This window comes from Danio rerio, chromosome 3, assembly GCF_052040795.2.
Source record: "Danio rerio strain M-AB ecotype USA chromosome 3, GRCz13ab, whole genome shotgun sequence".
NCBI lineage: Eukaryota > Metazoa > Chordata > Actinopteri > Cypriniformes > Danionidae > Danio > Danio rerio.
This window is the reverse complement of record NC_141023.1, coordinates 67,939,647-67,954,003: the sequence shown is the minus strand read 5'-3', so window position 1 is coordinate 67,954,003 and position 14,357 is coordinate 67,939,647. Positions and strand designations below refer to the sequence as shown.

General features: G+C 41.1%; 1 protein-coding gene across 12 annotated transcripts; it reads right to left on the bottom strand.

Moving 5' to 3' along the window:
* Positions 1 to 530: 530 nt before the first annotated feature.
* Positions 531 to 14,170, bottom strand: LOC101886309 (uncharacterized). Of its 12 annotated transcripts, none has more exons than XR_015481454.1 (4): positions 14,109 to 14,170; positions 12,589 to 12,825; positions 4,130 to 6,596; positions 531 to 4,032 (listed from the first exon to the last, which is right to left on the bottom strand). XR_015481454.1 is itself a non-coding variant. In XM_087245433.1 (3 exons), exons 2-3 carry the CDS (start codon positions 12,641 to 12,643, stop codon positions 1,667 to 1,669), a joined length of 852 nt encoding a protein of 283 aa, XP_087101559.1. In that variant the 5' UTR covers positions 12,644 to 12,825; positions 14,109 to 14,170; the 3' UTR covers positions 531 to 1,666. The 12 variants fall into 12 exon arrangements, 5 of the variants coding, with proteins under 5 accessions (XP_087101559.1, XP_087101560.1, XP_087101561.1 ...); XR_015481456.1 differs by having other exon boundaries at positions 531 to 3,089; positions 4,746 to 6,596; XR_015481458.1 differs by having other exon boundaries at positions 531 to 2,463; positions 5,068 to 6,596.
* Positions 14,171 to 14,357: the final 187 nt, after the last annotated feature.

The window sequence follows — 14,357 nt, the reverse complement described above, 5'->3', positions numbered from 1 at the left end:
GCTAATCGCATGGCAGCAACTCGCTGCATTTCGGCATGTAGACATGGTCAAGAGGATCTGCTGCAGTTTAAAGTGAGCATCAGAATGGCGAAGAAAGGGGATTTAAGTGACTTTGATCGTGGCATGGTTGTTGCTGCCAGACGAGCTGCTCTAAGTATTTCAGAAACTGCTGATCTACTGGGATTTTCACGCACAACCGTCTCTAGGGTTTACAGAGAATGTTAGGCACTGGCACTGCTGTTGCTGCTGTTCCACATGATGTGAAGATGTGTCAGACTTGTTTCTTCCACCTGACCTTCATCGCATGACCCAGGTAAACACTTCATTCATTGTTTTTCCTTCAGTTTAGGAAAATCCTTCAGTTCAGGGCTCTCCACAGTGGAATGAACCACCAACTATTCCAGCATATGCAGGGCTCCACGCTAATATTTTTTCTGCTGGCCCGATCGGATCAGTGGTTCTGATTTTTACTTGCCCTTACTTGCTATTTCAAAGTCACATATTTTAAATAATGTGTCAAAAGCCAAACATAATTGTGCGCACACATTTTATTCAGCGTAAGGTTTTTTAAATACAACTGGGAACTTAAAAAAATACAATTGTGATGCAGCTAAATAAAACAACAAACAATTATTATAATTGTTTTACATTCCAATTGGGTTATAGAGCAAAAATATACCAAGTCAATGTGAGGTGGACATCTGCTTTCAGTGAAATCTAAGTTTGGTTTCATCACACATCTGCATCCGCCAAATGAGATGAGTGTGAGGTCATTTTGTGACTATTGTTGATTTTTGTTAACAAATCAGACTACTTTAACATATGAATAGAAGGGCATCCGCAGCCTAAAACATGCCAAAGGAAACTGAATCAATGACTGAATGAAATTAGGCTCTATATAACTAAGATAAGGAGAGGGATCTGTGCAGTCAAGCGAAGTCAGAATCCTAAATGTGCATAGAGTTAATTAGTTTAAAAAGTTATAAAGCAAAACATTATAGAGCGGGGGCAAAACATGCTACATAACAATAAAATTCACCCAAAATTAAGACTGACCTCTGAGGTGATAAAACCACAAGTGCAGATCACATATACAGGTGCTGGTCATACAATCAGAATATCTTCAAAAATTATTTCAAGAAGTGAAACTTGTATAATGTGTGCATTTATTCCTCACAGACTGATATATTTCAAGTGTATAACTCTGACGACAAATATCGAAAACCCCAAAGTCTGTATCTGGGAAAATTAGAATATCTGGACAGTGTGAGCCTGCACAGCACTCAATACTCAGTGTGGGCTCCTTTAGCCTGAACCACTGCAGCATTGCGGCGAAGCATGGAGTTATTCAGTCTGTGTTCGGCACTGCTCAGGTGTTCTGAGAGCCCAGGTTGCTCTGATAATGGCCTTCAGCTCTTCTGCATTGTTGGCTCTGGCATATCTATAGCATCATCTCTACGTCGTGGTTCTTGAAGCACTGACTCCAGCTGCAGTCCACTCTTTGTAAATCTCCCCCAGATTGTTGAAGGGGCTTTGGTGCATGGTTCTCTCCAGTGTGCGGTTATCCCTATTGCTTGTACGCTTTCTTCTACCACATCTCGTCTTTTGGACAACTGTCAGATCACTACACAAAGATGTATACAAGACAAAACAAGAGCAAAAGCAGCTACTGAGTGCATGTGAACGGTTTCTCTCCGGTGTGGATCCTCATGTGTCTATTAAGGTTTGATGGGTGGCTGAAACGCTTCTCACACTGAGTGCATGTGTATGGTTTCTCTCCAGTGTGGCTCATCATGTGTAACTTAAGGGATGATGATAAGCCGAATCGCTTCTCACACTGAGTGCATGTGAATGGTTTCTCTCCAGTGTGTGTCATCATGTGTATTTTAAGAGATGATGTTAGGCTGAAACGCATCCCACACTGAGTGCACGTGAATGGTTTCTCTCCAGTGTGGATGCTCATGTGTTTACTAAGGGTTGACGAGTGGCTGAAACTCTTCCCACACTGAGTGCATGTGAATGGTTTCTCTCCAGTGTGGATCTTCATGTGTAGATTAAGGTTCGATGATTGGTTGAAACTCTTCCCACACTGAGTGCAGGTGAACGGTCTCTCTCCAGTGTGGATCATCATGTGCTTATTAAGGTTTGATGACTGTATGAAACTCGTCCCACACTGTGTGCATGTGAATGGTTTCTCTCCAGTGTGGATCCTCACGTGTTTACTTAGGGCTGATGACTGGCTGAAACTCTTCTCACACTGAGTGCATGTGAATGGTCTCTCTCCAGTGTGGATCATCATGTGAATTTTAAGGCTGCTTTTTCTTCCCAAACTCTTTCCACACTGGGTGCAGATAAAGCGATTCTTGTCTCTTCTTTTTAAAATATCATCAGTCTGTAAATGATTGTCCTCAATTTTGACATGATGTTCCTCCTCTTTTACCTCCTCATACTCTTCAATTTGGTCTGAAATAAAAAGTTCAGTTTTTAGTAAGACAGAAAAGACACTGTAAACATTGACTACAATCTTTAATTTTGATGCGCATTGATGTAAAATAAATCAGATCATGTTTAGTTAGATTTTGTTACATTGACCCCCGGGGTCCATTAGCATACATACGCGCAAGTGAATTCTTAACTTGATTGAACAAAAAGTCATTTTTGGTCATATTAATGAGGCACAGACATGAAAAGGGTATATTTTATTTGTTTATATTCATAATTAAAACAAAACAAATTGTGTTTGTTAAATTTGTAGAGCAGATCCACAAAAAAAAACACCCTCTCAATGTCATCATAAACTCCTTAGTTTACACCCTAGGAAATGCACACTGCAGGGGTATGGTCAGATATGCGCTGTAACGCTAGAAACAGATAGTGGAATGCCTTCTTCACATGTGGACAGTTTGGGCATACTCGGAACTGTTTTCCCTCCTGAGATGCTGGACGGTTTGCCAGATTCTCTTTGAGGCTGACTGGTAGTCTTCCTTTATGGTCTTTACAAACTCTTCCCAGGCGACAGTAAGCTTGGCCTGTCTGTACCCATCAGTTGTTTTGAGAGTCCTATAAGCCAACCAAGTCTGGTAGGACTCCTTCTTCAGCTTGACTGGTGTCCACCACCGGGTTCGTGGATTGCCACCTCGACAGGCCCTTCAGGAAAAGCTCCTCACTGCTGCGTCAACAATGGAGTTGGAGAACATGAACTACTCGGCCTCAAGGTCTCCAGCCTTCCTTGGGATCTGGTCAAAGCTCTTCCGGAGGCGAGTTGAACATTTATTGTGGTTCAGCCAGACGTGGTGATCAGTTGACAGTTCTGGCCCTCTCTTTACCCGAGTGTCCAAAACATATGTGCAAAGTTCAGATGATGCAACCAATAAGTCGATCATCGACCACCACCCTAGGGTGTCCTGGGGATGTTTGTTTTGGACAAACTGTGAAAAACACAGAAGTCCAAAAACAGAACACCACTCAGATTCAGATCAGGGAGGCTGTTCCTCCCAATCACACTTCTCCAGGTACCACTGTCATTACCTATGTGGGCATTGAATCCCCCCGGTAGAACAATGAAGTCCTCAGTCTGAGCACCTTATGCTAGACAACACGCCTCCCAAGGACTCCAAGGCCAGGGTGAAATTTTTTTCACTCAGGGAAAACTCTCAACACATCGTAGCTAAGCCTCTCACTGTGGGCAACTCCAGAGTAGAAGTCCAGCCCTTGTCAGAAAGTTGAGATCCATAGGTGAAGTTGGCTATCTCTAGTCGATACCATTCAACCTCCGGCACCAGCTTGGTCTCCTTCCCTCACAGTAAGGAGACATTCCATGTCCCAAGAGCCAGTTTCTGTGCCTGATAATTGGGTTGTTGTGGTCCTGAATTTCGACTACCACTCATTCCACAATACACCAGCACCTTACAGCTGCCCCTGCACGTGGTGGGGCTGCAGGAGGTTGGTCCCACATTGCTCCTTCGAGTTGAGCATGGTAGGGTTCCATGGGATTAAAACCCAGCCACTTGCATATGAGCCCCAACCCCAGACCTGGGTGCAGTGTGAGGGCCCGACTGTGCCGTAGCAGGTGACGTCAAGGCCCTCAAAGTTTTTGGTTAGCTGACCAAAAGCTTTACACACAAATCACAAGTGCAGAGTACCCTTTCTTGGAGTCCTTCAGAGGGATGCTGAGAGGTGCCGTGACTAGGGAATCTGTTGTTTTACTAGGGGACTTTAACATCCATGTAGGTAATGACAGTAATAACTGGAAAGGTGTGATTTGGAGGAATGACCTTCCAGATCTGAATTCGAATGGTGTCCTGTTGTTGGACTTCTGTGCTAGTCAGTTTTTCCATAGCAAACACCATGTTTGAGCATAAGGGGTGTCCATCAGTGCACATGGCACACACTAGGCCAGAGGTCAATTATCGACTTTGTGATTGTTTCATCTGATCTCTGATTGTAAGTCTTGAAACTTGTGTAAAGAGAAGGGCAGAGGGTGGTGAGCTGGATCAACTGACAAAGGAAAAGAGCAGACAGACCTGGCAGGCCTAAACATATTGTCGGGATCCTCTGGAAATGTCTGGCTGAACCACATGGCAGAAGCATTTTCAACTCTTACCTTCAGAAGAACTGTTCCAGTGACCAGTTCCCTGCAACACTCTACAAACCTGGTGGTGGACACCAGAAAGCATGCCATTAAACTGAAGGAGTCCTACCAGGCTTGGCTGGCTTGTAGGACTCCCGAGGCAGCTGATAGGTACTTACAGCCCAAGTGTGCTGTAGTCAGAGCAGTTGGGCTAAACTAAAAAGAATTCAGGGAGACTATGGAAAATGACTACCTGGTCAGCCGCAAAGAGATTCTGGTGAACCATCTTGTGCCTCAGGATTTGTAAGCAGTTCCACACAAACACTGTTTACAACAAAACCTGTTAAGAAACTCGACACAGAAGTACATAGAAACCTACAGACAGCTCACATTGCAGAAGGGTTATTGCAGAGCACGGCGATTCAGATATTGCAGATCACGGCGATTACTCAACGCAGAAGTACAAGTCAGCCTTAACACTGATGGGGTTCTAGTACCTTGGGGTTCTGTTCAGGAGTAAGGGAAAGATGGAGCAGGAGATTGAAAGGCAGATCGGTGCAGCGGCAGCAGTAATGCGGTTGATGTATTGGTCTGTTGTGGTGAAGGAGCTGAGCCTAAAGGCAGAGTTCTCAATTTTCTAGTCAGTCTATTATCTTACTCTAATACCCCAGAGGAGGTTTCTTGGGAAAGGGAATTCTGGGGTTTCCTGCTGAGACTGCTGCCCCTATGGCCCAGCCCCTGATAAGTAGCAGACAATGACATGATATAGAATGCACTTTTCTAACGGCAGAGTAGTACATTTAAAATTCAAATGCAGTACCTACCAAGTAGCAGGCGATTTCTGAAATACCTTATATTTCCATTGTTTATGGACATGCATGACCATTATACACTCGAGTCTTTTGCAGCACTGCATGTTAGAAGCTGTGTGAAAATATAACGATTTCAACTTTCACCGACAGCAGCACTCGTTTGTCACACATACTGTTAGTTTCCCTGGGAAAGCACAGCCCTTGTGCTTTACTATATGCAGCAACATGAGAGCTGAATCCACTCAAAAAAGTAAACGTAGTATACTACAAAGAATCTTAAATCAGAAGCAAATACACAAGATGAATGAATAGGCTTTCCCAACGTCAGGGCCAGGTATACTGCAGACGCACAGTCTCTCTAGTGTGGATCCTCAGGTGTTTTCTAAGGGTTGATGAATGAGTGTAACTCTTTCCACAGTGAGTGCATGTGAATGGTTTCTCCCCGGTGTGTATTCTCAGGTGATCATTAAGGGGTGATAAATGAGAGAATCTCTTGCCACAATGCGTGCATGTGAACGGTTTCTCTCCGGTGTGGATCTTCAGGTGTTTATTACGGGATGATAAATGAGAGAAACTCTTCCCACACTGAGTGCACGTGAATGGTTTCTCTCCGGTGTGGCTCCTCAGGTGATCATTAAGGTGCGATAATTGAGAGAAACTCTTGCCACACTGAGTGCATGTGAATGGTTTCTCTCCGGTGTGGCTCATCATGTGGGCATTAAGGGCTGATGGATGATTAAAACTCTTCCCACATTGAGTGCATGTGTATGGTTTCTCTCCAGTGTGGATCCTCATGTGTTGATTAAGGTTTGATAACAGAATAAATTTCTTCTCACAATGAGTGCATGCGTATGGTCTCTCTCCAGTGTGGATCCTCATGTGTTGATTAAGGTGTGATGATTGGCTGTAACTCTTCTCACACAGAGTGCATTTGAATGGTCTCTCTCCAGTGTGGCTCATCATGTGTAGACTAAGGTGTGATGATTGGCTGAAGCTCTTCCCGCACTGAGTGCATGTGTACGGTCTCTCTCCAGTGTGGATCCTCATGTGAATCTTAAGTATGCTTTTTCTTCCCAAACCTTTCCCACACTGGGTGCATATTACATGTTTCCCGTTACTCCTTTTCAAACTATCATCAGTCTGTAAATGAGTTTTTTCCTCAATTTTGACATGATGTTCCTCCTCTTTAATCTCCTCATACTCTTCAATTAGGTCTGAAATAAAAAAGTTCAGTTTTTAGTAAGTCATGGAAACTCATCAAAAGCTGAAGTGAAAAGATATTGAAAACATTGGCTAAGCAAACTGTAATTTTGATGCATATTATTGTACAACAAATCAATTTAGGGATAAACAAATGCATTGTGAACACTTTCATTTCATTCCTTTACACAGCATTAGCACTAAGGCTAGTTTTAGTGCCAAATAAATACAGTCAACATACTGATTCTGGCTTGTACTACCAAGAATGTAACAATAACAGATATATTTAGTGCAAAATTAATGCATTCGTCAGCACGCAGTACACTGAACACCAATTCAAGGCATTTTAATTCATAACAACATAACACACACAAGAGAAAGGCTGTAACGCGTGTTGGTCTGTACGTAAACTCTTCAGTTCTTACCACACGCTGTCTCGTGGGCTTAGTTGCAAGGAAGACACACAGAGCTCGACTGGCAGGTATTAAGCCATGATTTATTAAACATACAAGGTGAACATCTTAAATCAGCCACAACAGATTGCAATTTCTCTAGTCTTCTCTCTCCTCTTTTCAAACCTTCTCTCACACAATCCCAATCGTGGGCTTCTGATCCCGTGATACTATTCCCAATCTTATTTAAAAGGCATGGAAAAAAATTTTTTATCTAGATTATCAAATCTAGAAGTGTCCTCATTTCTAGAACACAGTTCAGCACAAAAACTCCAGTATCCAGTGTTTCAGAAACACCTGTGGACAGTCCTGTGTCAGGTGCTCTCCGAGTTTGGCCTTTTTCTATAGGACCAAATGATTGGAAGATTTCAGGTGAGCACAACTGAGACTGGGATTGTAAGTGAAGTTTCAATGGAACCGGACGTGTAGGGAGTCCTGATGGCACAGGTGTGATGTGGGGTGGTAGGAGCCCTGACAATGCATTTAGTGTATGTCCGAGCAGGGGAGGGAGAGGGGGTAAGGGTATGAGAGTTCTGTGTGTCAGTAATGTTCAGATTCATGCGATTGTGAAGAATTATTTTTGCTTTTGCATGAGGTTTAGATACATCCCAGTTAATTTTGAAGTCTGTAATGCATCTATCAAAGGGGCATATGAACCGTAAAACCTTGTAATGGCCTAACCAATGTGGATGCAGTTTGCTGTGGAGGTCAGGGACACCATGCTGGGGTATATAGTGGTACAAAACTGCCTCTGAGTGAGCTGCCTGAACTTTTAGTGGGTAGCGATTGACAAACTCGGTAAATAAGTCCATCATTACTAGGGCATGACGATTACCCTAGGTGGAAATAGGCAACTCTGTTATCTCTGCAGCCACTATTTGGAATGGACGGTCGGGAGTGATAGAAATAAGTGATGCCTGCACCCTAGGCACAGGAGAACACCGCAACTGGCAAGCTGTCATCTCCAAAAGAGTTATGCAAGTGTCTGCATAACACATCATTGTGAATAAAAGGTTGAATAAAATATGTCCAGGGAGAAGGTATGGGGGAAGTCTCACATAGTCTCCATAAGTCCACATTCCACATAACTCCACATTCCAATTACTTTGAATTAGAACGAGATTTGCTGTTGTGTGACTTGTAATGGTTGTAGGCAATAGAACATTTTGTTAATGTGGTTGTTACTGAAACGGTGGACACATCGCCCTGAATGTAATGGTCACATTCTACAGGATTAGTATCTGGCCGCCTGCGCATAGCATCTGCATAAGGGTGTTTAGCTCCATCTCGATGAGTGACATGCCAGTCATACAGGTCCAATTCTATGGCCCAACAAGCTCGCCTACCAGTAGGATCATGATCAAGAGGAAGTTTCTTAAGACCGACCAAAGGTTCGTGATCCGTAATGATAGTGAATGGGTGTCAAGCAAGAAAGTGCCGAAAGTGGCAAACTGACCACACAATGGCAGACAATTCTGTCTAATGTTGACCATTTTCTTTCCGCAGCAGACAAGACATGACTGGCGTATGCAATCACACTTTCTTTTCCTTCTATCTTTTGTGAAAGGACAGAGGCCACAGAATGAAGAAAAGCATCCGTGTAAAGTAGAAAAGGAGCCAAAGAATTCAAAAAGGCTATAATGAGTGAAGTTAGCGCCGGTTTCAGTGTAGTAAAAGCTTAATTTGCTTTACCTGACCAAGTGAATAGAACTCCCTTGTGGATAAGATGGTACAAGGGTTCAGCCATCTTAGTGAATTGTCTAATCAATCGATGATAATAGGAACAGACACCCAGAGAAGCCCTGACCTGTGTGGCTGATATTGGAATTGTCCATGTCTTCACTTTATCTATGTTGGATGGGTCTGGCTCAATCCCGACACTGGAAACACAGAAAGGAAATAGAGGAGCTTACTAACTGGCACTTGGATGGTTTTGGACCAGCTGTAAGAAATCTCTGAAAAACTTCATGCAAGTCCTGTAGGTGTTGTGGAAAATCAGCACTGTAGATGATAATATCATCCAAGTAGATCAAACCAATGCTCCAGTGCAGACCTTGAAGCACAAGTTCCATTAACCGCTGGAAACTGGGTGGTGCATTGGAGATGAACATTGGCATCATGCAAAATTGATGATTTTCCCAGCACCAGTGGAAGTCTTTTCTTTGCCAGGCTCTTTTGTCAGGTTCCAGAAAGCCTAACAAGGGGTCCTTCACTCAAGAAAGAGGGTGTGAGTCTTTAAGGGTAACATCATAGAAGCGTCTATAATCAACACAGAGCCGGTTTGTGCCATGTTTTTCTTTTTTCAAACAAGAACAACCGTGGCTGACCATAGACTTTGAGACTCCTCAATAATGTTGTGGTGTAAGAGCTTTGACACCTCTTGTTGCAGTGCAGCCTGAGCAGCTGTGATGTTCAATATGGGCAAAGTTTTATTGGAGCTGCGTTACCAGTATTAATGCTCTGTGTGATCAAGTTTGTCTTGCCGTAGTCATGAGGAGAACTAAACATGTCAGAAAATTCTGTCAGCAGGTTCTTAAGCTCTGCTTGCTCCTCAGCATTTAGTTGACCATCCTCCAAATGCACATCCGACATTGGCTGGCCATGGAGAGCTTCACTAGAAGTCACAGCTGAGACTAATGCATACTCATCATGTGCATTGCCAGTGACTGAGAAAATCTGACCTAATGGGCATCCATCATCAAGAGAGACTTGTTTGTCAGCTTGGTTCACAACTCGAACCAAACCTCTGCCTTTTTGACAGGTGGTTAACGTTGAGCTACACCTAATGTCATAAGTAGAGGAGGGAGTTGTACACCCACATATGTGTCAGTGAAAACATTCGCAGTCTCTTATCTTTGACTAAAATTAGGACTACTATTTCTGACATTGGCAGGATAGTCACCCGAGTGACAGTGATTGCTGAACCTTGTACTGGATTGAGTGAATGAGGTGGTGAAACACAAACGACCTGCTGATAGACTGAGTAGACCAAGCTGGAATAGATCTACGGCAGTCATCCCTAATAAGTGAGAGACCCGAGCCTACTAATGTATGAAGTTCAGTGCCGGGCGGTGTAATTTGAAGAAAAGCTCTGGACGGAGTGTTATAAACAACCAAATATGAGTGGACCACCTTTAAGGATGAAGCTGGCATTTGGTCTCCAATGGCAGCTTCTACTGGTTCCCCGGGTGTGGCGAGAAAGAAGCTTTCTCTCTGTGAGACAGTGAAGCGTTCGTGTCATGTGTGCGAGGAGGTATTCCTTGATGACTTTTGAGACTGGGGGTGGTGACAGAGAGCCATGTCTGCGATAACTCGAATGTCTGTGATGTGGACTGTGTGAAGGTGAACAAGAATAGTGGAGAACATACTCGGGGTTGTAATCAGAGCGGTGCTCCCTTGAAGATGAGTGACCTAACCTGGCGTTGACATAAGGTATGTAAGGGGTCTGTTCGTCGGAGGGTGTGGTGTAAGAAGGTTGTGGCTTACAACTACAGGAGTAGCTATAACGTCTCTGGCAGGAGAAGTTGTCAGTCGGGGGGATGTCTTATGTTTGAAGTAGTCACGGCAGCGGCGTGTAGAACAACAGTCGAGGGTGCAGTTGACCTGTGTGTGTGTGTTGTGCAGTACAGCAGCAGTCTCTACAGTGATGATGATCATCCAAGTCAAGCTGGCGATGGTGTGTTGTGATGTCGTAGTCCACAGCAGCAGAGGACTGATGTGGAGAGTGTGTGGAAGACGTCACCTTGTCCTGGAGCCCTAAAGTCACTGTCACTTGAGTCGTGCGTCACTGTCCATCTCCCCTGCACCGGTGTTTGTATTGCGGCTGTGAAAATCCGCTGTAGCGCACATTATAAAACATGCAAATCCTTCCCTGCTTCACCACTCGACACTCCCACCTGACACTCTTGGTGATCTCAGCTCTATACATGAGTGACAATAGTCATGAATAATTCACACCTGCAGAGACAGAAGACACTCCCCCACTCACCCATCAAGGGTAATGTAAAGCAATGTCCATCTGCAAAAGCTAGACCAAACTAAATGCTTGCTGTATTACTCGCTGTATGACCATGCAAACATTAACATAAACATTAGATTAGTCAGTACTAAAGCCAAACCTGGAGCTTATCTAACTTTCGATAATGGTCCAAACACTAGTACAGCCACATTTATATGTTATAGAAAAATATTAAATACAAATAAATAAAAAAAAGAGGAAAAATTAAGAGACACACAAAAAAAGACATTTTAAGTTGAAATTTTGTAGGTTGTAATATTTTTTGCAATATTTAGCTTGAATTTAATTGTGTTATCTTTTAACTTCTCAATGTGTTTGGTGATTAAAATATTATATTAAATATTTATATAATATATTGATTTAATAAATCTGTTTTGTTCAAATGCACCAAAATAAATCGCCCATATTCACTGAGAAATGGAGAAACATATTCATTTTAAAAATGGGCAGCATGCACAAATATATATTTGAAATGGTATAAAACCAGTTTGCAAAACTGCTGTAATAACAACTTTCTTTAAATATAATATATATATATATATATATATATATATATATATATATATATATATATATATATATATATATATATATATATATATATATATTTGTCCAAATAGTTGCAGCCTTAGTTAACTTTTTCCAGGTTTACTTTTTTAACAGGTTCAACTACTATAATAAATAAAAAACTAAATCAAGTTAAATGGCTCATAATTTCCATTTATTCTTGGGAATAAAAATGAAATCACCTTTCTAGGCAGTGCACTGTTTGATTTTGGGCGTGTGGGCAACTTTAGTCATTGTTTGCTATAATGACGGACACGGTGAGGTGAACTCTGCCAGGAGAATTCTATAGATAACCTAACAAGACAACATTTGTTTTCAAAAGGAGTTGGAAAGTTCACCTTCCAAGCTTTCTGCAGGTATCATCATGTATTTAAGGAGCGAGTGTCTCACATGGACGAGTGTAATAACAAAACCTCATGGACGTGACCGCATTATAAATAATGAGCTCAGACTGAGAAACTAGACATAGCGTTGGTTTCACACTGATTATTAAACAATGTTTGTTTTTAACATGCACTCGCTGCATTTAAAAGTAGACACTTCAAGCTTTCTATAGATATACGTGTCATGTCTTTGTTTTGTTTTCGTGGAGTATCAGTGCATTTCACTGACGCGTTTCTAAAAACAGTTTGCGGAGAGAGAAAAGAAAAAATGCCTACACTGTTTATTATCCTTATTTTGCAAAAGCACACACGTTTGTTGTCATTGTGAGTGTACACAATAAAAACCAGACACCTAACAGATTCTTAAAATAAGATTCTTTTTAAGATAAACCTTTAAGATAAACACACGTTTACATCTGCTTTTTTCCTTGTTTGAGAATTTTAAAGTAAAAAACAAAAAACATATTTTTCTCAAAAATAACACATACATACATACATACATACATGCTGCTCACATACTATTGTAGCACAGTCTGTGCTGAATACAGAAAAAAAAGATTGTTAAGAATCAGGAATAAACACCAACCTATTTGTTGTTCAGTGTCTTCATGTTTAATTCTGCAGGGTTCTGGATCACTCATGTTCTCGCTGTCCTTCAATAAACTCTTCACTGGAGCCTGATGGGAATATCACAGTGTTTACAGCTGAACTGGAGGAGGAGGGGCTTCATTGGATGAGGAGGAGCTTCACTGGAGGAGGAGCTTCACTGGAGGAGGAGGAGCTTCACTGGAGGAGGAGGAGCTTCACTGGAGGAGGCAATCTGCTGATATTAAAATAAATTAGAAAAAAATAAGTAACACGTTCTGTTCACTTTATGTTTTAATGCCATATAAACAGCACTCGCTATATTCATGGTTAACACTTGTATTAACTGACCATTATATAATTTAAACATCATTAATTGGTTAAAAACACACAAATAACAGCAACACTGATAAAGTCTTATAAGCTCTTTCAGTCTGATCAATGATCAATATTGTACAATTCCTCCAGAAAACACATTTTTAAACATTTGCCTTCAAATATTTCCTGAATAAAAACACTCTCTAATATGATTTAAAAATATACATTATATTAAAATAGGCTTTTCTTCCTCTTTTAATGAATATGCTAAATAAGGCTTACATTAATCCCTCTATTTTAATAAATTATCTGTAGAGTTGAAACAAGCACTTAGTGAAGGAAATAGATGAAGAAACAAATGAAAAGTTCCCAGATACAGGGTTTAAATTTAAGATGTTTAAGGACCATTATCAATGAAAGTTTAGACCCATAAAGGGCTAAAGGCTAATGAATTGTTCAAATGATCCAGATGGAAAAGATGCCCTTTCCAAAAAAATTATTATAATTTAATAATGCAATAATACATTAATAATAAAAAAATTAAACATTTTAGATTTTATTTCTTAGCTAAATATTTAAATATTGTGTAAAAACAAGCAAGCTCTACTTGTGTCCATACACTTTTTTCCAACATAAACTTTCTTTAAAATAAAACTGAACGAATGTTATAAAAATTAAAAAAAAACTATAATAAACTAAATATTTGCACAACAATCTGTCCAGGTCGGTGTCTTCAGCAGTAAATACATGGAGAACTTTTACACAAATGTTACTGTAAGGAAAATAATTAAACCATTATGATAAATAGAGTTAAAATGACCTTTTTAATAAAAAGTGTAAAGTTTTATTGAGATGATTGTTGGTGATTGTTTGGGTTTTGGCCAGATTTGGTAGCAATACATGAACAAAGGAAAATTAAGACCTGTTTAAAAAAAAGATTTCAGACCTACAACACAATATTGCCGTACTTTTAAGACTTTTTAAGCCTTAAATTTATTTTTTTAGATATAAGACATGTTAAGACCCTGCAGAAACCCTGCAGATAACCCGTGAGTAACGCATTACAGAAGTGTTTACAGCCTAGCATCGAGCTAAAAACAAGAGACTATATTAGCATTGAGCACATATGTTAAAGCAGTTCAACCCGCAAGATAATTGCAGCAAATCTGCGAACGCTACAAAGGTCAGATATAATACACTTACTTTGAATAGACGCACAACACCCGAAACAGAAGTGGAGTTAAAGCAATTCAACAGCAAACAGCAAAGCTCTGCACTCTCTCCGGCTGAATGAGAGCCGTGGGCGGGGTATTTGCCTGCACGCTGATTAGAGAAAGCCGATTGGCTGCCTGCAGACCCTCAGCGACAACTGATTGGCTGCCTTTATGTCAATCAGTCTCTGGCGAAAGGGAATGATTTGTAGACAGCAGATGAATTATTTGTATTTCTTGT